This window comes from Ammospiza nelsoni, chromosome 3 (genome assembly GCF_027579445.1).
Source record: "Ammospiza nelsoni isolate bAmmNel1 chromosome 3, bAmmNel1.pri, whole genome shotgun sequence".
Taxonomy (NCBI): Eukaryota; Metazoa; Chordata; class Aves; order Passeriformes; family Passerellidae; genus Ammospiza; species Ammospiza nelsoni.
The window spans coordinates 23,956,060-23,979,464 of record NC_080635.1 but is presented as its reverse complement, the minus strand read 5'-3'; the positions used below and the strand labels follow the sequence as shown (position 1 = coordinate 23,979,464).

The 23,405-nt window shown below is 34.8% G+C and overlaps 1 protein-coding gene across 2 annotated transcripts in view; it reads left to right on the top strand.

The window, feature by feature from the left end:
- SYT14 (synaptotagmin 14) overlaps positions 1-23,405 on the top strand; it is a 53,390-nt gene that overhangs the window by 5,473 nt on the left and 24,512 nt on the right. For both annotated transcript variants that reach the window (XM_059468721.1, XM_059468720.1), the window contains exon 2: positions 1,088-1,306. In XM_059468721.1, coding sequence (XP_059324704.1) covers positions 1,088-1,306 — 219 coding nt within the window. The remainder of the gene's footprint in view (positions 1-1,087; positions 1,307-23,405) is intronic.

Here is a 23,405-nt window from a genome sequence, read left to right as displayed (position 1 = left end):
GAAGGGAGAAGCAGTTGAGTGTGGCTGGGTAGCATGTTAGACAGCATTCCCTCAGATTCAGGAGCTGAGAAACAGCATTATGGGCACCTCAAAGCTCTGCTGGTAATGGAAATGCACTGGCAAATCATATACCATAGGTTTGCTCTCAGAGTGGAGGTAATGCTAACTTCTGAGCTCACATGAACTCTTAATGCCTATTAGAGTCTGAGATCTACAGAACCTCTGCAAGGGATGTTAAATGTGGATAGAATCCAATTGAACTTTGGAAGAAGGGAGGAGGAAATCTTCCCTTTACAGAAATAAAAATACAGCAAATCTTTGATTTGTGGGAGGAAGTCATGCTTGAGATGTAGTTGGAAAACGTTGGCCACAGGAGTAGGCACTGCAGAACTGCTATAAAAGAATTAACTAGATAGATTTTTTTTTTCCCATGTAATTTTTGCTGTTGCCAGATGTCTGCAGTAAAAATCTGCATTAATTTCAGTTATTGAATAAGGAGCTGTTTATTGTAAGTTAAATAGAATTGTGCATGCAAACATCTTTCACTAGCATTTTCCCATTTGTTTTGTGAGTTTAAGCACTACTGGCATAACTATCCTAAAGATTATTTTGTTGTAGGCTTCTTTTTGTGAATCAGTTTCATTTCTATGCTATGCTACATGCTCACAGCAAAAATCAGCTGGGAATCAGCTAGGATCAGGAGCTGCTTGCTTGATATGTAAGGTATCCAAATGTAATGTTGCAGCAGTGTTGGATTTCCTTGACATAAATTATTTTGAGCATTTTCCTACTTCATGAAGGGTTTCAAGAATGTCCATGTGCCACCTTACATGAATTGATCTGGTTTTTGTTGAATAAGTGCTAGTGTGGTTTTTAGGGCTTAATAATCTTTCAGGTCTTCTAGAAAATGAGAACAGCTCTCACCAATTACAAAATCACAATGCTTGTGATTACAACAAGGTATTTTTAAAATATTACAGAAATTTTAATTGAAATGGCTTAAATATCTTCAATGATAACCTCTTATGGTTATTTTCTTGTATTCTATTTTGAGCTGTAGTCGATTTGCTCTATTTTATTCAAACAGACAATTCTTATATGAGTAAAGACCAGCATGGTTCATCATCTGAGAGTGAAGATGAAGCACTGGGTAAATATCATGAGGCCCTGTCTAGAACCCAGAGTTCCAGGCTGCCAGTGGTGGATGGCAGACAGCAAAAAAACTATATATGGGAAACCAGACAAAAATATAGTCCCCTGTCTGCAGAATATGATGGATACAGTAGTGAAGCCTCAATAGATGAAGGTAAGAGCTATTTAAAAGCCTTCCTTTTATTCCAAATTTCACAATTGTGTTCTGGATAAGTAAGTCCAAGATGAGAGCAGCTTGGCTAGCAAATAGTCAATGTCTGCAAGAAATATCCAGACACCTCTTCTATTAGTGCATGCCCAAAAAAAAAAATAAGAAAAGCACACACTTGTATACATTCTTCCAGAGATGCTACAAATGATAAAATATCTTGTTATATTAAGTTTCATTTAATTTTATCATTATTCATTTCATTTTTGGGGCAATTTAAGCTGTTTTTATTTAGGAAGGAAACATGGCAACTCTTGTTGAATTTGTGGTATTATAAATACAAAGAAGACATGTTATTTCTGTATTGATAAGTTGTTCTAACAAAAAAGTGAATGGAATTGGTTATTGGCTACAGTGCATATGGTCATTGCAGTGTGCATTGCTGGAATGTTCTGTATCTTTTCTTCTCCTGAAATGACACAAGGAAATTACTATAAAGATTAGGTTAATGTATTTTTCCATGGTGGTAAAAGTTGTATTTAAACAGTGAATGTTTTCTTACATGCTATATATTTCTTGATTTTCACTTGGGGTGACTATACTTGATGTAGAGGCTGAGAATTCTGCTGTCGATATTTTGTCAATATGCTTTTTGTATTTGAAAGTAGTTGTGTGAGAACTGCGTCCATAGCCAGTTTCAAGCATGAAAAGCGAGTTTTTCCTGGAGCTAGGGAAAAGTCACATTCTGATACAGGTACTATATTATAGTAAGGTATTTTTGGTCTTTCTTTAGTATGTTAAAATGCAAAAGTTTTTTGGTGTTTGATGTTTTCTAATAAAAAGTGGGTATATGTAATTACAAGATATTTCACCTTAAATATTCTATACAGTCCAGAAGGGCTTGAAAAAATTTACAATTTCTACAATTTGATATAATTAAATTATATAAAAGTCTGTTTGCCCTTGAAATTTGAAATTAGTATACAGTCATTCATGATTCTAAGCTAAAACTTGAAGGACATGAAAACCATATTTCAAGTAAGTTGCAGAGTAAAAGGATTCTCTTCTGATCATGAGAAAATTCATTTCTTTCCTTTGCTGTTAAATTGCAGGAAGGCAGGTAGTCTGAGTTCCAACGAAGAGTGAAGGAGATGCAGAGGTGAGGTCAGGTGGTAAAAACTGATTCTTGAACACTGTGATGGAGAAGGAATAGCAATATTAAAAGTGTGTTTGGTTTTGATATCTACTGAGATCTCTCAACAGTGTTGGTGGAGGGAATGTGAAAGGCTTTTTTATGGCTTCTGTCACTGTTGGGAAAGAATGATGATGTATATTAACAGGAGATGGAAAAATGATTAGCAAATAATACCAGATATGAATTATAAGAGAATTACTCAGGCAGACTCCTTTCAGATATCTAGAATAAGGTGTTTCTCTCTCTGCAGACTGCTGAGGCTAGTTGTTAAAATAGCCATAGTTATACGACATCCCTCTTTCAATTTTGTAGTTGCTCTGATTTTTTAAATCCAATCTAGTTCATCTTCTCAGTGAAAAGTCCTGAGTTCATCTGAGCCTTTTACTTTGGCCCTATAGGAGTTAAGCTTCAAAGGCATTGTGCTAGCCTGTATCCAATTTTATTTTTTTTTAATAATTGTGTTCTTTATCGTCCTTTTAAGTCATCAGAATTTATATTTACTGATTTTTATCCTGGGGAGTGATAATTTCCAGTCTGGAAATCTGTATCAGGATTAATACCTAAGACAAAAGAACCTTTTTGGCAACTCCAAATATTGCATCCAGAAAGTTACAGTTGTTACCCCCTCCTTGTTTTTTGTTGTTCTTCTATTGCTAAATATATCTGTCACCAGGTGCTATTCTTTTTCAATGCTCTGTCCATTCTGGAAGCAGGCTGAATATAAATGCCATTTTTAAATTTATTGTAATGAAAGAGCATTCAGGGTTTGGAAGCAAAAAAAACCTTCTAAAACAAAAGCTATCACAACATTCTAACTTAAAAACTTAGATTTTTTTTTTAACCACATACTTCTACTTGCACAAAACTTTAATAATGTCAGTATTATGCTTTTGCTGCTCCTTATGAGAGCATTCTCTTCCCACATTTTACAAGGAATGGAGAATAAACAGTGTTATTTTTTTGACAGCCTGCAATCATTCTACACCGTATGTTCGGCAAAATGCTTGCAAATTAGACTGAGGAGTTTGTCTCATTTTATTAATCCATTATTCTCAACAAAATTATGTTCAATACTATGAAAAAAAAGTTTTGGACGTTGTAGCAGATTAACAACCTAACATTTTTCACTTCTCAGTGACCTGAAGGTTGCATGCTGGAATAATTAGTGTTAGTACTTTTTATGTTCTTCCTAAATTACTTCAAAGAATATTTGCACAATGATAAAAATGTCTTAGAATAGAGGAAGAGACAGCGTATGCCTTATGTGATGATCATTACAGAGGGAAAGCTGCCCAACGTAGAACTTTGATAAAAAGAGGTGACAACTTCATGAAGGCCTGCAATCAGAAATAAAGGAGAGATTATTACTACCAAGCTGTTCATTTGTGTTCAGAGAAGCACTTAACAGAAGACATTAAAAATCTGATTCCAAGGGGGAAGCATCAGCATTCCAGATGTTTCATTGTGATTTTTAAAAATACAAAGCTTTACTGTTCCTTAAATTTGGAAGAAAATCTGTAGAAGACTTAATGCCACAGGAACACTGAGTTTTTTCTGTTAAATACTCGGCTTTTAGAGGTATTGAATTATTTTTATAAGAAGTGTAAAGACAGATGATTGACCCTTTTATTGACTCTTCTGTGGAACAAGCAGTGTGTTCCTATGCACTTTGTTTAATATGAGAAAAAATTGTCAGTGCATTTGACTTTGTGTGCTTCTTTTTTCTCATATGTGCTTTATCATTCCTACTTCTAAGTCTTTAACATTTTGGCTGTGCTTCCATAGTAAGGCACTGATCAGTCCATATGTTGAGCATATAACACTTGATAGTGTTAAAGTGAAGTGATGAGAGGACAGAATTAATTTTTGTCTCATCTCTGTTTTCCTCCTGCTCGTTGCCAGTAAAGCAGCCCCTGATCATTAAGAATAAGGACCAAGGGGGAGTGTTGTTTTAAGGAGATCTGGAAGATCTGCTGAAAGATAGTAGATTTAGATTAGATATTAGGAAAAAAATATTTTCTGTGAGGGTAGCAAGACACTGGAACAGATTACCCAGAGAAGCTGTGGGTGCTGCACATCTAGCAGTGTTCCAGGCCAGGTTGGATGGATTTCTGAGCAACCTGGTCTAGTGGAAGGTGTCCCTGTCCAGGGCAGAGAGGTTGGACTGAGGTAGTCTGTAAGGTCCCTTCCAACACAAACCATTCCATGATTCCATGACTCTATGAATTCCATCAAAGATAGAGTAGTATGAGTAATGGAAATGATACTTAGTTTTCAGAAAATTTTGTATTTTTCTGCTGAATTTTCTCTTCAGCAGCTAATCTCTCTGACATGTTCTATGTTGCAGTAGTGAGCTGTGTGTTTTTAAAGGAGTCAATAAACAGTTTTACTGATAACTGTTTACTCTGAACTTCTGCCTTTTAAAATTCATTTGTTTAGATGTATGTGTACTTAACTCTGCATTCACAAAATTTAGCAGAGACAAGAACATAATCTTGTTTTTATTAATACACCCTGTATGTTTTGCTTGTCCTGCTAACAACGTGTTTAATATTAATATGTTTGCATCATTCAGACCACCAGAATGTCTGAACGTATTGTTTTAAGGTTTGCTTGTTATCAGTTCTGCAATTTGTTTATTACATCCTTTTTCTGGCTGCATGCCTCTAAAAGCATCATATTCTGAAGCCTGAAAAATTGTGTCGTATGTTTTCATAGCATTCTTTTCTCCTCTAGATGGCCATATTAATCTTTCTTTTCAGCATATTTGTATCGAACCCGCATGGCGTTTTGTATAATGTTTTTAATACTGAAATGAAGAAAGCTATATGTTCTGCAGGCTTTGTTGGTGTATTTTCATGATGGAATGTTCTAGTAGCACTTTTGATGATTCTCTGCAATTCAGGGGTTTGAATTTTCATTCACAAATACCTGCTTTTGGCCAATGTCTGACCTAATTAATATGTTGTATTGCACATTTGATGCATTTAGATTTTTACATGTTTATATATAGATGCACAAAATGAAAAATAAATGACTACTGTGCTTGGATGCAAGTATTTCTACAGACTGTAGGCCATTGTAAATATAAAACTTTTGCAGTGAACTCCTCATGGACAGGCTTAATTCCAGAGTATCACTAAAGGAAAATCTAATTCAATAGAAAATCAAGTTGATGAGAAATGTCAACATTTAAAATGGTACAGAGGTTTACACCTGAAATTTTCAACTCTTGCACAAAAGACCAAAAGTTTTTAATCTAAGAAAACAAAAACCTGTGCAACTACAGAATGTGTGGCTCAATCTCTGTGCTTAGGTCCAAAATTCCAGGGTCAGCTTGAAATTTGAAATCTTAATTTTGCCAATAATGTTGGTTTCGTATTTTCTAATATTATCCAGTCAGGTATGGATACTTGCTGAAGTGACCTATTTTTCCGCTTTTCCTGACAAAACTTCCTTTTAGGTTTTTATAATGTGTATTCTGCTTCCTATATTATTTCCTACCATTTCAGTGTTGAATATGTAGTATTGTCTTTATGTGTTCCAACTGTTTGTAATATTTTGGAAGAGGGGATTAATATAGACTGTAATATTTATACATTTGTTTTAGAAAATAAAGAATAAAAATAAAGGGGGAAAAAAGGCAAGGAAAAACAGCACCATAAGATATTTCTGTTGACAAAGAGTTTATGAATTGAAAAAGGAGTCTAAGGGATAAGGAAGTGTAAAAATTTTATATTTAAAATTGGCAAACTTTGTATTTCATTATAGAAATATTTTTTAGTATCTATATTGGGATCTTAAATGGACCATACCTTCTTAATAATTTGAATTTCAAAAAGACATACATTATTATATTGAATTGGCCTCTTTGTCTCCAGTAGTGGCTGCTTCCTCAACTTTGAATAGCCAAGCATTATACTGACAAGTTGTTGTGTTTTTAGTATCTCCATAAGCTTCATAAGCAATGTATTTTTTCTAAGGAAGGTGTCATCTAAATTCCTAAAAATTGAAGTTTTGAAACTTAGATATGTTAGGGTATATTGAAATTACATTTCAATATATCCTATTGATTGTATTTTGAAATGTATTGATTATATTTTGAAATATATTGAAATCACAGTTTTCCAGGCATCTGACAGGTCTTTGTTTCTGAAATCAAGATTGTCTGAATCCCCTGAGATGAGAAAGGTAGAAGAGGAGAAGAAAACAATTTGGTTTTTTTCATAGTTAATTTGTGATGTGCTTAAAGCATTACCTTTTAAAAGCTGTGCAAAATTCCTGATTAGGAGCTAGCAAGGAGAATTGATCTCATTTTGAGGCAAAATAAGTCACATTATGAAGAAAAAAGGAGTAAGCTCACTTGCTTATTTAGCATACTTAGATATACTTTATTTAGCTATAGTTTACCAGTTCAGTACAACCACAGGTTCCATCTCCAGCCTGTTTTAAAATCTTTTTTCAACTTCTCAATTGGTAAAGCCCCCTGGCTGAAGACATGTTATTTCTGAGATTGGCCCAAGTGCCTTAGATTTCACAAGGTTTTTTTGAAACATATGGAAGCACTAAAAGACGGCAGCGAGAAAACATAAGTTCTCTTAAATGAGAATCTGCTGCTCTAGCAGGCATATGCTACTGGATTTTATCCATCTTTTCCATATTGTGAAGGTAGAATATGGTTATTTTTGTAGTTTGTCTTCTCCCCTTCTATTCTTCTCTAGGCTTTCGGCACTTTATGTTGATGTGTCTGTGGACATATGTTTGCCTTGTTCTTCAGTGTCAATCTTTGCACGTGAAGGCGACTGTTCTTCTGGAATCTCTTGGATCTAATTCTTTATGCGGCTTTTTGCCTTTTTTTTTCTGTCTTGTTAGTTTTCATGTCTCAGGAAAAGTCTCCTCACTGAATTACTTAAAGTATATATAGAGATTTCCTCATAGTATCTTTCCAATGTAAACACTAAAAGCTCTTTCACAAGCATCTCAGAAGCAGTATAGAGGTGAATCTCCCCAGTCTGTTTAAGCAACCTGGCGAGTTTTCATTAGTAAATACATTCTGTGAAGCAGGATCCTACTTGTTCAGACTTACCAAGCTGAGGTGAAAGTCTTTGGACAGACTCAGAGAGGAATTCACTCAGTGAATTCCATGATAACTCTACGTTTTGCAGTTTAGTTTCTATCATTATTCCTTGCACGTAAGTAGATCTCTTTTCAAGCCAAGTGTGAATGAAAACTGACTGTTTTGAAATTATAGAGTGAGGGCCTCTGTATGGCTGTATTGTGTTCAGCAAAATAAGGAAGTTCTGTCAAAATTGGTCTCAGTAAAGTTCAGATAATAAGAATTACAGGCAAAAAATATGTCTGCCGTGGCACAGAATTGTGTAGTGGTAGTCACACTGAAGGACTGAAAGCTCATTTGAATACTCAGTCATAAATAGTTATTTATCTTCTTTTTCCTCTAAGAGGTGTTAAAGAAATAAATAAATTCAGTGAAAAGAGTATTTAGGAAAAAGGTGGCCACCCACTTTTTTCTTAGGTGTCTTTATCAGATTACCTGTGAGATTTCTCTGGTGTAACACCTATTGGAAGGAAGTACTCATTTTGTTCTGCAACTTTGGATAGGCTTAGGGCTTCAAATAGTACATTCAAGGTACTTTAAAAGGTTCTTTAGTGAAGAGATTTAAGATAAGTCTTAAGACACCTTCAGAGCTGTATTTCTAAATGCTTCAGAGTGTATTTTGAAGGCTGAGTCATGTTGCAGCTGTGAATACTCCTGATATTCCTACTTGTGTATCTTATGTGATAGTACTTGTGTACCATCAATTCATATTACTGATGTACTTTTTGGAGATTTTGGGGGATTTTTTAGTTACAGTATTTCTTTAATTGGTCCAGCTTCTTCGTTCTTGTTTTTTTTTTTTTTTTTTTTTTTTTTTTTTTTTTTTTTTTTTTTATGTGGGCATATAGACCTGACATTTTTTATTCTAGGAGTAATTAAAAATCTTCCTGTAGTGTACAGGAGAGTGCAGTGATGCAAATGATACAAAGTTCTGATTCCTGAACAAGTGTGTCTGCCTCCTCTGGTTAATTGAAACAAATTTTCATTGGCTCCCAGCCCTTAAAAATTGGAGAATGATGGTATCTTGTGACTTTGAAGTTTTTGGGGAGTGTGGCTGTTGAATCCATTGCCATATCAAGGGAATATTTAAGGGTAGTTTTGTAAAAAAGATACTTTTGTAATTCAAGGACATGCAGAATTGTGTCTAACCTGATTTGCAATGCTTTCTACTTAGTGACTGTGATGTTGTGCGTTTGGGTTTTCTTGTGTTTTTTTATTTACCCAAGTTTTTGCTTGGGGTTTAGTGGGATTTTTCTGAGTTCCACAGTAGCTTCCTAGTGCATTATGACAGACCTCTATTGTTCTTCTGTAATAGTGGAAGACAGTTCTCTTAAGTGCTTGAAATTACGATGCGTGTTTCCACAAAATATACTCAACTGAGCATTGCAGAGTCTAAGGTGATTTAAAGATTAACTCTTGCTCTGTCTTTTATTCAGTGTTACAGAATTAAAATTTTTTTTTCCTTCCCAAGAAAGTATAACTGTTTGTCTTGTGAGATGTTCCTGATAGAAAGGAACTTTTCTTGTAAGCAACTGGGGTATGATCATGTTGAGGTTAGCTTCTTTACGTGTATGCGTAATGCTTACAAATTCTTGAGTCCTGGAATAGGCTGAATTCACAGATGGGGGTAGAAAGTACGTGTGCAATTCAGTATTACTCATGGCATTTTCTTGAGGAATCTTATGGAGGAGGCAAGACATAAACAGGGATTGAAATGCAAAGGAGATCCATGTCTGAGTTGAAACACAGTTTGGAAGAGAAAGGATTTACTTAGAGGACTTGTGAGTTTAGAAGCCAGATAGGTAGTATCAAAGCTGTGCAATCTTTTCAGCCAAAGGAAGCGCATGAAAGTGCTTGATAGCATGAATTTGGGTAATTCTGAAATCATGGGTTTACCCTGTGAAGAGCAGCAGACATGCTGGGAAGAAAAAGATGCTGTTTAAAGTGTGCATATCATATACTGCTGAGAGAAGAAACCCTAGTAACAAAACTCAGAGTTAGGGATGATGACAAGATTTTCCATAGAAAAAATTCCTTTTCCAGCTAGACCAGCTCCAAAGAGGAGGAAAAACTGTCTTCGAATGGGAATGGGCTTTTTCTCATGATGTGTACAAGTAAGCAAAGCAGTCTCTCAGATTAGGTTCCTCCTGCCAGCATCTTGAGTTCTTTGAAGAAATATCCTTGCATTGATGTGAGGGCTTTGAAGAAAGTCACCCTTAGCAATGTGACATCTCTGAAGTGATGTAAATCATACATTAATGATAACAGGAAAGTTTTCATTTTATGGTAAACTTATTCTTTTAATACCTCTCTTCCTATTTGAATCTGGAATTTAAAGATCATTGATTTGGAAAAGTTCACAGACTGAAATAGTGACTGAAATAGTTTATATTTAAAATAGATGCTCTACATTCATAAAATGTAGAACTGTTTTGTTATCACAACAGATAGTACTGTATCAGCTGTAAAGGCCATTTCCTTGATGAACCAAGTGCTTTTGCTGATTCTGAGAGTTCATGGCTCTATCATGGAAGGAGTGACTAAGAAAAGAGATTGAACAGTAGACTGGAAATCTCTGTGTAGACATTCTTAGGTACTTGGGAAAAGAAATTTTACCCAGTACTCTGCTTACCTCCTGAGAATAGTCATGCTGCTTGATTAGCACAATGGAGCAATTTAGGCAAATATGAGAACTGAAAACTAGAACAGATTTCACAACATGGAATAATAGAATGTTTTGGGTTGGAAGGGACCTTAAAGATCATCTAGTTCCAAACCCCTGCCATGGGCAGGGATTCCACCCACTAGATCAGGTTGTCCTGATCCAGGCCCCATCCAGCCTGATCTTGAATTTTGCATAAGAATATTACAAAAGAATGGCTTACCAGTTCTTCCTCCATAGCAGCTGTGGATAAATGGAGCATTCTTCTCACCTTTAAAGGTTAAAACCAGAGGATTTTTAACTCTAATCTGAAACTAAAGTTTGCCTCCCAGTTGTGCATTTTCCCTGTAGGTTAAGGAGAGGTTACCATTAGGACTGTTTGTTTATATTCTAAGCACATTACATTTTAACCTTCTCTTTTGTAAAAATACATTAGGGGTTTTTTGTAACTGAACTTTTTTTCTCTTTGGTTACCTAATGTAGGTTATTTTCCTTATGCATATGTATAAGTTTCATAGACATGCTATAACTATCTTGTAAGTATTCTCTTGGAATGGTTTAATGAATATTTTGCCCTTACACAACTTGAACGGTGTTACCATTTTAATCTGATAACATGAATTTTATTGTTAGGATAACTATTTTCATAGCTACTTTGAGTATATTATTGGAGACTATATTGTATCTGAGTAAACAATATAAAATTGGGTCTGTAGCTTCTGTGGAGGCAAAGATCCATAATTTGTTTTCTTGCAAAATGAGTTCTTATTTGCTATTTGAAACACTTGTCTTATGAAGTTATCCTAAATTTTAGGATTTGTTGGAATATTTTCCTTGGGGAAAGAGTAAGCATGATATGTTATACAACTTGAAGTAGTTTTTTGGTTTCTGTCCTTTTAGTTTGAGGCAAGCTTTTGGGTTTTTTGGGGGTGGGATTGGTTTTTTGCAATTACCTTTCCTCCACTGTATTTAGAAGCTGGAAATGGATCCTTAGCTAATGTCATTGCCATGCTTCTGGTCATTTTGGTGCAGCTGAAGATTATCTGCTGTGAAGGAATCATAGTCTCATGAAATCACACAGGAAACCTTAAAGGGAAAATTATTTTATTATGGAAAATCTGATTCTGGTCCTTTGAGAGAAGCTAGCAGACATGGTTAACTAGGTATAAGATTTTCTGTGTGGTCACCTATGCCCAATTCAATTAAAGCTTGGTCTTTAAATTTGTAAATAGAAAATCTTGCTGCATTCACCCTCTCACCACTTTGTAGTTCAGCAGCATGTGTTTTTGTGTATATATTTGTACAATTTGCTTGAAAAAATTGACCCAGCTCTCCATTTTGACCTTTGGTTTCAGTCTTGTTGAACCATTCTTAATTTTATCCTTCAAAGTATTTTGTAAAAGATTTTCAATTATCATGATTTCCTAATTATTTTAATTTTTAAAGAAGTTTTATCACATTCCTTTGCAAATATATCAATTTGTCAGATAAAGGTTAAAAATTAGATACATTTTATTCATGTTAAAGTCACACCCAGCTTATTTAAAGGCAGCTTTGACTTAGAGTTGCAAGCCTGAGGATATTGATTTGAATTATGCATGACTGTCTGGTATGCAGTTCCATTAGCCTGCTGGATGGATAATGTAAACATGTTCAGAATTTTAAGTATCCTATATGAGCAGCAGGTTAAAAATAGAGCTGATAAGAGCATGTGTATCTGAAAAATCCAAATCTTGGAGAATGAAACTACAAAAGGATCATGTCTTCAAGAGGCTGACTTCAGGTGTGAATTTCTTTCCTTTGAAACTGCTCAGCCCGAACAAATACAGCTGATGTGTGTGATTTGAACAGGTGACACGATTGCTGTTGGCTGCTGCAAAGCATTGACATCTGTACCAGAAAATAAACTTGCAACCAAAAGGCCAGGACCAACCCTGTGGCTTTTGGCCAAAAAAGAGGGATTGTGTCTGTTCTGGTTCAGATTGGTCAAGATTTACTCTAGGGATCAGGCCAATTTCTTCACATCTTCTAGGAAGATATGATTTGTAATGGTGTTTGATTTTGCTCAAAATTTCTGTGCCGTTCTCTTCATGGTTAATCTAATAAGTTTTTTGGTTATCCCTGTGTTCTGCTCAGTCTGTAGTTTGGTAGCAAAAATAATGACTTCTGAACTTAGCTTTTAAATCCTCAGCACTGTGCTAGTAAGATTTAAAAAAAGTATCTTTTTAGAATTTTGCCCAAATTCTTCCTGTGAATTTTTATAGAAAAAACCCACTACTCTGGAGTGAAAACTACAATGTCATCTATGTTGCATTCTCTAAAGATTTATTATATTTCGAAGTGTTTCTGTTGCATCTGTAGCATTTGTGGCAATTTGATGAGTTAAATGAAAATTTTAAAAAATACTACTGCACTTATTTTCAACATCTGATTGATACAAACCAGAAAACTAGACTAATTTTGCACTATTTTTTACCCACCTTCTCAAAACTATTTTGCCTAGAATCCTTTGTATTTGGCTTTGTTAAATGCTATACATAATGCCAGAATGGAACTAGCTTTAGATTATAAGAATGAGAGAGAATAATGATGTCTTTTCCTTGGACTTTACAATTTTCATTTACTTACATCTTAATATAGCAATAATCCCATGAAAATTTGCAAGTGTATGTATGACTTAAAAGCTGTTCTTATGATGTTGATAATACTGCTCTGATATATTATTTTCTTTTCTCTCAACTCTTGGTTCAGGAATTGTATATCCACACAAAAATGTGGTCAGCAGATAATTCTTGGGTAGCACTGGTAAAGTTTGAAGAGGTGCTTTGTGCTGGTGGTCATTCTCCCTCTTAATTGAGGAACAGTTAATCTGTTAAGAGATGGGTATCTAATGCTCTCCTTCAGAGAAACTCATCATCCTGCTATTTGATACTGGCTGCTCTCTTGACTGTTTTCAGAGTGAAATCCCTTCACTGGCAATAAGAAGCAATCATCTGCTTCTCCTGGTGCCATTTCTTTCCTGTTAAAGAAAAGGCACTTTAGAAGAAGAAAATATTTTGAAACAGCAACAGTAGTTGTTATAAATGTTAAAGGAAATCCGTTGGCCGCTTAAGTCTTGGGAGCTACTGTGGCAATTTCCAGAGAACTTCAACATTTTGAAAAGGAGGAACTTTAGAGGGATAGTAACAATAGTGGTTATTTCTCAAAAAAGGAGTACTTTGCTCTTTAATTCTTCTCTGAGAGGACTGGGGGAATCTCTTGTGTGTTTTTGTGCCTAGTGGAGATAGTCCAGGAGAATATTATACAGAAGAGAAATAATAGTATTTGTAGCAGTGAATGTAATAGTCTGGGTATTGAGCCATTCTGTAAATATCTCCACTGTTCCAGATGCTTTTTTTTTTTTTTTTTTTTTTTTTTTTTTTTGTAAGTGGCACTGACATAAAACTGTAGTATTTTGGTAGCACTGACCACTTAGCATAAATGCCACAATGTAGCAATGTCAATTTTGAGTTCCTTTTCCTTGTTCTCTTGCTTTTCTAGCTTTTTTTCTTTTAAAATAAATTTTCAGAGGACAAAGAAAGAAGTGAGATTTAATTCTAGTTGAAAGTTCACAGTAAAAGCACTGTGTGGATTTTTTTGTCCCCAAAAGGAAGTTTGAGACAGTTAGAAGTTGAATTTAAAGGTTAAAAGAAATCCAGGGAAATATAAGTCTAGCCTACATTGACAGTGTTAGAATAATGAAAATATTTAATGTTTCTTTACTTCATAAAGTAAAGGAATTTATAGAAAACTTGTGGAAAACTTGCAGAATGATACAGTTATTTCATAATACTATCAAGGGTAAGAGTCTGGGGCTTATGTATCAGTGTCTCTGGCTCAGATATTATACTTCACATTCTCTGTATTTTAAAGCAGGGTTGAGCCTGTGGATATGAAGAAGCCAAGTATTTTTTTTTGCTAAGTGTTTTGTTGTAATACTTAGAGAAGTTTAGATAACTGAGGAAAAGAGGTAAGAGCAGCGTTTGTCTACTCAATCTTTACTGTCTTTCTTGCTCTTAGTTGCCACCATGACACTCATTTACGCAGTTGGTGTCTTTCCAATGATTTAATGCATTGAAAGTTGGGAGACAGTTCTGAGTTTCTGTCAAGTTTGTATTACAATAATTTGTTTTTCCTTCTGGTTATTCCCCTTTACTTTTCACATATAAATTCAGATTATGCTATCAGCACTTGGTTTTTGAATACTGTGTAAATTTTGCTGTCTCAGTGAGAGTCTTTTGTTTTTGAGAAGAGGTCAGAATACAAAAAGCATAATGGGAAAAATCTGTTTAACTGCCCTCTTCTCCACTGAATAAGTACAAATTATTCCCAGCTTGTTGGAAAGCAATCTGCATTTGAAAATGTCCATAAGAAATTGGTATAAAGAGGGAGTTTATGGGAGTTCTATTTACTCTAGTTTATGCATAATCTCAGAGTTGCATGTAATGTTTCTGCGACTCCTTTTAGAAATGCTCATTGAGATTTGCCGTGTTTTCCATCTTCTGTGGATATATTGATGTAGAAACACTTAAACTCTGTCAACTCAAAATAAGCAGCAAACTCAGAATGATTCCCATTTTTCTTTTCAACACTGTTTCAGTGTTGGTCAGATTAAATTAATTTATGTCTGGATCTTTTTTTCTTTTGTTTTCCTTGAGCAAAAGTCCTGGATTTCAGACAAAAAAAAACCCTGCTTGTTTATTTCATTACAAATGGTACTGTAGGCATGTTTGATTTTTATTTTTTTGGGTGGGAAGACGAAGACAAACACTTGAAGGGGTTAGATATTCATCCTGTATAGATGGCTTAGATTCCTACTGTGCCAGTTTTCTGGTGTTCGATAAGGCACACAAAGCAGTTGTGGGAGAAAGCATATCACTTGTATCCATGGTAACTCGAAAGATACTTTGGAACTCAAAAGGATGGAATAAGCCAGAGTAATAGGTCTCATTATAAGGGCAAAATACATAAAAGGTTCAGGCATATGCTTTTAATTAGTTGCCAAAAATAGCTGGAATCGGGGATGATGCAATGAAACAATAATTCTTGGTGTTAGAAATGAGCAACACTTGAAATCTAAAAGATGTGCTCAGATGAAAGGCTTTATCTTACCATCTTATGGGTATTCAGTCCATGAATACTAATAGGTTTGCACTGGTTTCTTAATCATGCTTAGGACATGAGAGTGCACACTGATAAAAGCTCCTGCAAGTCTCACATGACTGTAAGTTTCTGAAGTTCCATAGTGATGTTAATTCTCATGGCTGTGATGCATCTTCTTATGAATAGTATGTGCAAGGCATTCTCTGCTGTCTCACAAGAGCTCTGCTTGAAAAATAAATGTAATGTGTGCTTCTATGTAGGGATAACAAACAAATAATTGAAAATGAAGATTAATTTGAGGTTAAAGATCCAGTATTTTTCAGAATAAGGCACTTTAATTAATTTTAAAATAGGAAGGTAAACATTGGGAAACAGTGTGAAAACTTGAATGGATAGACTAGAATGGAATACCAGAGAACAAAAATAGTGCAATATATGAAGTACAAGATATAGGATATTTGAAAATCTATTTTAATAAAAATATTTTAACACAGTGAATAATTTTGAAGTTTTCTATTTGAATATCAGTGTTTGTAAGGAATCCATCTTGTATTGCAGTGCAATTCTCCACATTATTTCCTCTGTTGCTATAGAAACTAATTCTAGTGCAGCTGTGATCGCTTATCAAAATTCTAATGTTTCAATAACCATTTCTTATTTTGAGTTATTTAAATAGCCTTGTCTTACTTTGAATCAAACTGCACATTTCATCACTGCTGAATTGTTGACTGGTCAAAATGTTAATGCAAAGTGATGGCAAATGCTGTGGGGTTGTGGTTTGGGTTTTTTTTTTCTTTTTGCTATCTAAGCTATCATACTTATTGTTAAAGAAAGTTGGAATAACAAGCAAATTAAGGCTCTTTTCACTTGTTAAATTTCAAAGGTCAATATTTGCTGTCTAACATCAGCATTTGGTAATGCACATTACTTCCTCACTGTAATCTCAATTATATTTAATATTACATCAACCTTAAATGGTTACTGGTACATGGCCATGGGGCTGTGTGTGTATGTGTGTATATATGTGTGTTTACATATATGTGTGTGTAAACTATTTTAAGATGTTTTTAACATAAAGTATATGTGTTGATGTTTCCATTTTGTTGAAATAAAATTTTCAATGATACTATAGTAGAATGCCACCAGTTAGCAAAATATTCTGGATCTCTTTTGCTTCTTGTATTATTTGTTTATTTGCAATTAGGTTTGGGTTTTTTTTTTTGTGTGTCAGTAGTAGTGGATTTCGGGGATTTTTTGTGGTTTTTTTTGGCTGGTTGGTGATTTTGTTTGTCTGCTTGTTTCTAACAATGGAAGTGCTACACTGGTAGGTCATATGTATTTAATGCAGGATGCAGCAACGTTCTGATTTTGAACCATGTTAAACATCATTCTGCTGAATATGTTTTCAACTGTAAGACTAAGACCTAAAAACTTGACTGACACCAAATTATGAGCAAGGATGTGATGGTAATTGGCCTGGAGTCATGTGTTGTGTATTTCTGCTGCTGTAGCACAGCTACCAAAATGTTCCTGCAGTACTTTTCAGGATAATCACTGACTTTCTAATGAGCGTACACTAATTTCATGTAGAGTGAAATAAATAATTTTCAATTTTGAAATTATCATACAAACATTTTGCAGCTGTAGCTGTCAGACTTTGATTACTAATTAACTGCTCTGCACCACCTTTAAGTTTCTTATTCAGCAAGCAGCATCAAACTGTAATTTCAAATTAGATATATAAATTTTTTCCTAGTGTAAGAAAGGTCTGTGAGAAAAAAAATTTCATGGATAGGCATATTTTCACTCTGTGCCAATGGCCAGTATGTTTGTTATTGTGAGTATGAGACCATGACAACACCATTTTCCAGATACTGTTTGGGAAGTTCAGTGTGTTGAGAGTGACTGTTCCTCGATTGTTCGGTGCTGTTTGTTTGGGTGGATGACATGGGAGAGCAGCTCCTCTCCTGCTGTTTGCTGTGGGCTGAAGCATCGTGCTGTAGCTCTCAGGAGCCCTTATGCAGCTGGGCCACTGCTTTCTCATCCTCATAAGCTCTTGCTTAGCTCTTATGGCTGCTGCTGTGGCTGAATGAAAATATCTTTACCAGCCAGACTCATATTCATTTGGTCTTGTCAAAATGCAGAAAGTTACCTATTTTGTGAGATATATGACAACTGTGGAAACATAGCAACACCTACCTCATACATTGCATGTAAGCCTAGTAAAGCAGCTCGTCTGTGACAGTAGGAGGTCTCAGAAGCGCCGCAAAGAAGTGCAAGAAATTTAGTTTTGAATAATTGTGTTTCTTTATGCCTGGAGAAACTTGTTTGAGGCCTTGCTGGAGTGAGCAGAACAGACTGACGTGCTCCCTGCTGGTTAATCTGTGCCTTTTCTGTGAATTCTTAGCCCTCTTACTGGGTGTGTGAAGGAAAGATACGTTGGTTTCGAAGCATATCCATTTCCTGTGATTTCTCAGTGTCTATTTTGCCTTTCTTTTTCTGTAGAGTTGGCTCTGTAAATGATACCAGAACCATTCCTAAGCGAACTTTCTACAGATGCTAATGTCTGAAAGGTTTAAGAGGAGTTCTTGACCCTACACAGACAATTTTCTTCTATTGTTGACCTGTTAGGTGCTCCTGCAAATTGAGATCATAGTAGATTTTTTTTTCTGGGTTCTAGCTACTTTTTTATTTAGTAAAGTTATGAGAACTGTTTCAAAACAAAACAAAATCTGATTTTTCTAGAATGTTTTTACCAGAAATACTTTAATATACTGCAGGGAAGGCAGTCCATTTTGCTAGAGCAAGTCACTGAGCCAGTGTGTCAAGGAAAGTGCCTGAAGAGATAAGAGCAATTCAGGTCCTTTGCAATTCTGGGATCTGAATAAATAATTACCACTGTCTTTCCACCTAAAGGAAGAATAACAATAAATATAAAATATAAATGCAGAAATAAATGCTAATTGTGGGAAGTGTCTTGTCTCTCCTGGAATGTAACTAGCTATGTTCTCAAGGTTGTGCAGATTTTCACCTACAAATATGGATATTTCCACTCATCAGACATCACTGTTTTCTCTTTTATCTCTTTGCTCTGTTGACATTGCTTTTTTCTCAGATCTGAACTACTTTTTTGCATGTCATATGTTGTTTTATTTTCCCATTCCTCCACCTTTCTTCCTCTGTCATTTTTGCTTTGTTATTTTACCTGTTTGTAAATTTTCATTCCTGCTTGCATCTTGTTTGTTCTTTATTTCTCTCTTTGCACATTCTCATTTTCTATGCAGATCTACTAAACTTTTCTCTCTTTATTTCTTTTCTTTGCTTATTTGACAACAAAGCACTCTTTTTTCCCTGAATCATTGCACTACTTTCTCCTTTTGCCTTTTTTCCCCTTATTCCCTGTACCTTTTTTCCCACCTGCATGATTTATTTTTTATTTTCTGTTCCTTCTCTTCCACTGCAAAGCTGATGATATTGGAAAATTCTGTGGGGGTGTATATATATGAGAGGCTTTTATGTTGATGGTGTTATATTTATGGGAATTTTTCATTTTGGTGGTGGTATTAATTTCAAGTGTATTTTAGATAATTAATTTTAAAAACTGAAGTATAAAAAATAAAAATTAAAACAAACAAACAAAACCAAACCCTCAAAAACCAACAGAAGAAGTGGCTAGAGTACTAGTTGTAAAATACTTGGTTTCTGTTTTTCTGTTCCACAGTTCTCTGAAAGCTTTCTGTGATGAGGGGCACTTCTGAGCTAGATTCGCAGCAATCTTTATTGTCTTGTTTTCACCCTGTACTTCAGTTCTCCATCCATAAAATGCCAAACCTGTTAACTTCTACTATTATAACACTACCATAATCCACCATAATATATATTTCACTTATATCTGTGTTACCAGCTGTGAGATAGCCAAATTGTGATCATATAGCTAGCTGAAGTAGATAGGCAGAAAATTTAAATCTTACTGAAAGGTTTTATGCATAATCCTTGTAGTGCTGCTTTGTTAGAAACCCACTCCAAGAGAGAATCCTTTGCAGTCAAAAATGCTGTGAAAACAAGGCAAAGGAATCAAGCATTGTGTTCCTATTCTGTAAGCAATTCTTGATGCAAAGTACCTTTTATTGTTCATTTTCACCTGTTTCTATTTATTAGAAAGCTTAAGTGGTAAGGAATTTTACGCCCTTTTGTTAAAATTGCAAAATGCAGCTACCAGGGTAGAGGTATTTTTAAGAAACCATGAAGTTACTGCATTTTAAGTTGCAGAAGGAGTTCTCAATAAGAGAGCAGTTTTATTTTACCTATAATAAAAGTATGGAAAAAAGAGTGATGGAATTCTGATAGTTAAATACTGTAAGTATTGTATATACTGCTGAACACATCTTGTGTATATCAGTAAATTAAGTTCTTGAAAGGGGAGTTTTGTGTCACTTTGAAAACTTTGTATTTTTTTTTGTTTTTGTCAAATATAAAACCAAATGTGCCTGAAATAAGATGCAAAAACATTAAAATGCTTGAGAAAATTATCCACACAACACGTTAATCTTGCTTTCTAATCATGCTTTGTTTCCTCATTTGAGACTGAATAGAGTGAGAGCAGGAACATTACAGGAATATTAGCTGTGTGTTACAATACTTCACTGGGAATTGATTTTAGACCTCTGTGGGATCTTTTTCACCTTTTCAGTACTTCATTGCTGGTCAGCTCCTGTGCTTAATACCACAGCTGTAGTAGAATTAAACTGGACTGGAATTTGAGCTTTAATTTAAGGTGATAACTGTACTCAAAAGAAGTATAGCAATGACAGGAAAATACTTCCTATGCCCATATCCTGCTGCTACTGTTTGGAGGTATGAGGGAGGTGCTGCTGTGCACATACTGGTGAGAAATTGGGGTTCTCATAGGCCTGGGATGCTTTATAGTGGGGGGAGTTTTCAAAGCTTTTAGCTGTTAAGCTCTGAATTTCCCTAAAGCATCCATAAATGCTGGTGAGAGAGACGAATTTGGGAGAATTTTCACAGAGATGATAAAAGGCATTTCGTTGTCATCAAGATACTCCTAAGATTTCAAGGCTGGTTGTCAATCACCCTCAGCAAGCAGGACTTCTAGCATATTTTAAAAGAGGGAAGAATAAATAAAAGGAAGATTCTGTGGATTCATTTAACTTATTACCTTTTTGGAAGTGATATTTTTCTAACAATTTTGATAACTTCGAGAGCAGAGCTGCATAAGAATACCTGTTCATTTACTAAGTTAGTCAACATAGTGATCTGAAAAGTATTGTAAAGGAAATTTGGCTGCTTATAAAAATAGTAAAAGTGTAACCAGCATCTAAATGGAAAGGAAAATACATTTTTCTACCTGAATGGGCATATGCTTTATCTGAGGAAATAAAATTATGGAAGGGGAGGCAAACAATTTCACTTCTTAAAGATCACAGCTTTCAAAAAGCTTTAGAGCTGAATGGGTCTCAGAAAACAAGAGATTAAAAAAAAAAAAAAAAAGTATTCTGGAGCTTGATATATTGATATTCATGTCAATAAAAGATTAAAAATATTGAACCATTAGATTTAAGTATTATTTAGATGTATTCTGGACAACTGAAAAGTAGAAATATAGAACCAGGTAGCAGAAATCCTTCCTATTCCAATTAATATCAATGCTCTATAAGGAACCAGAGAATGATACTTCAATTGAAAACAAATTAATTCAATAGATGGCAATGTATAATTTTCATTGAAAGACAACCAAAATATTTGGGAAGGAAACAAAAGAATGTCTTTGACAGCTAGTTCATGATAATGCTTTTAATAATGTATTTGTACTTAAAATGTTATAAATGGCACTAATTTTGGAAAGAGACTTTTTTTCACTAGTGCTAGGCTTTTCTGTATTGCTCCATAAAACAGACCATAAATTCTTACAAATAAGAAGTGCTTTAGTAAGTACAGAGAGCAAAGAGTAAATTTCTTTTTTAGGAAAACAAAACACTGCTGTAATTCTCCAAGCTCAAGATGTAAACAGACACAGTAAAAAAAAATACTATGTGTGTTTCAGTTGGTCTTAGACCTTTCCTGTGGAAGAAAATTGAAGTTTGAAGGACTGGACATAAAGATAATTCTATAATTTTGATTTTCGTTATTTAAAAAGCAAAAGAGAACATTTATATTACATGAATGACCAGTAGCATTAGCTTGAGAGAATGAGGAAAATGCAGTGCTAAAAGCTTCATGTGACATCAGGTGTAAATGACAGCAATGCTGTTTTGATTTCCACAGATCTGGGAGTAAGTTCTTATTGTATGGAATTTTTAAAGTTTAGGAAGCAGAGTTATCTATTAATGGAGAAGAAAAACCCAGTTGCACAGATACTATACTTTTTCTTGTTTACAGTGAATTGTCTAATGTAGAAGATAGTTCAGCTGTGAATAGAAGTTTAAAATGTGGCAAATGCAAGAGAAAAGCAAATGCAAAAAGAAATAATTTTTTTTTCTGTTGTCCACAATAACCTCATACCCCTCCTATATTCCCCTTTTTTCATTAAGCATGACTCATGCCACAACTCTTTTGGAAAAGAAATAGAATAATGCCAAGGTAATATGTTATTCTGTGAAATAATTTGGGTTTTGTCCTCACAAAAATGCATGTAAGCTTTTAATTTTAAAGGAAGGAGAGGCCTGAGGTTTCATTCAATATTTAATGTTTATATTTATACTCCCTGTAATGTGGGGTAATTCAGTCAACATAATATTTTTGGATGGTAGAAAAGTTCAAACATGAAAATTCCATTTGGACTGTCTGTGCTGCCTATCAGAAATCTCTAAGGGTATTTAATCATTCAGAATAAGAAAGGTTTGTTTAATTTTTAAACATGTATTTCATTTTATGTTTTATTTAAATTGTCTTAGCATTTACATAGAACCCCTTGAAGGCTTGAAAACTTGAAATTTACGTTTGATTTAAAAAATAAATAATTATGTAGCAGAGTATGAGCAGAGATATATTAGAGGAAGGAAAGGTACCATTGGAGTATGAAGATATTCTGACAATTACAAAATATGACTTGCAAAAATTACTGATATATGAAGTGATTATTTATTTTAAAGGAACTGGAAGCCACATTCCAATAGGGGTGTTGTGATACTGTTGCCTCCCACAACAATGTGAATTTTTAAAGAAGTACTGTACATGAGGAACTCGAAGCTGCAGAAGTGTAGTTAATTATGGCTTATGAGACAGGGGAATTAAAGGCACAAGGGTAGTTTCTTTTTCCATGTTAAGAGATGGGTGTTCTTGGAATTACTCAGGAAATACGGGCTAAGGGGGACTGGGTTGGTGCTGCTGCTGTGAACCTTTGGGAAACATAACTACAATAGGAAAGTATTAATGCTGTAAACATGGGAAAAGGACATCACCAGCTGCACAGTGGGATGTGCAGCCTGGCATGGTCCATGAGAGACCAGAACAGAGAGGAGAAATGAGCAGCTTTGGAAGAAGCAATTTCAAGTAGTAACTGAAAACCTAAAGCATTTCTTATGATAAACTCCTGCATCTTTAAACTTTGATTCCCTCCCAGCAAAATGACTGAAAATTTTCTGAATTTTCTCATAGTTACCAATTGTATGTTCCAGGAATGCTCAGTTTGGCCTAGGTTGCTGTGTCAGATTTAACTTGCAAGTCTTTTGAGGTTGATGGCAAGGTATGTATCGGCCCCTTTACCTTGCAACCGGTCCTACAGGGCCTTAGGAAAACAGATGACCCTTCACTGCTTAACAAGCAATACTAAAAAGAAGATATTTATTTACTTCTGACTTAAATGTGCTGATGACAGTTTACATGCTGTAATCTCTGAGTCTACCAGCAAAATGCTAATTGCTCAGGTTTGTCAGGTATTTTGTTTATTTCTGGTTTCTTCAGCTGTTAAGCAAGGTCCTTACTATCACCATGAAGTGACTATTTTCCCAGCTGACTGAGGGAGGATGAAAAC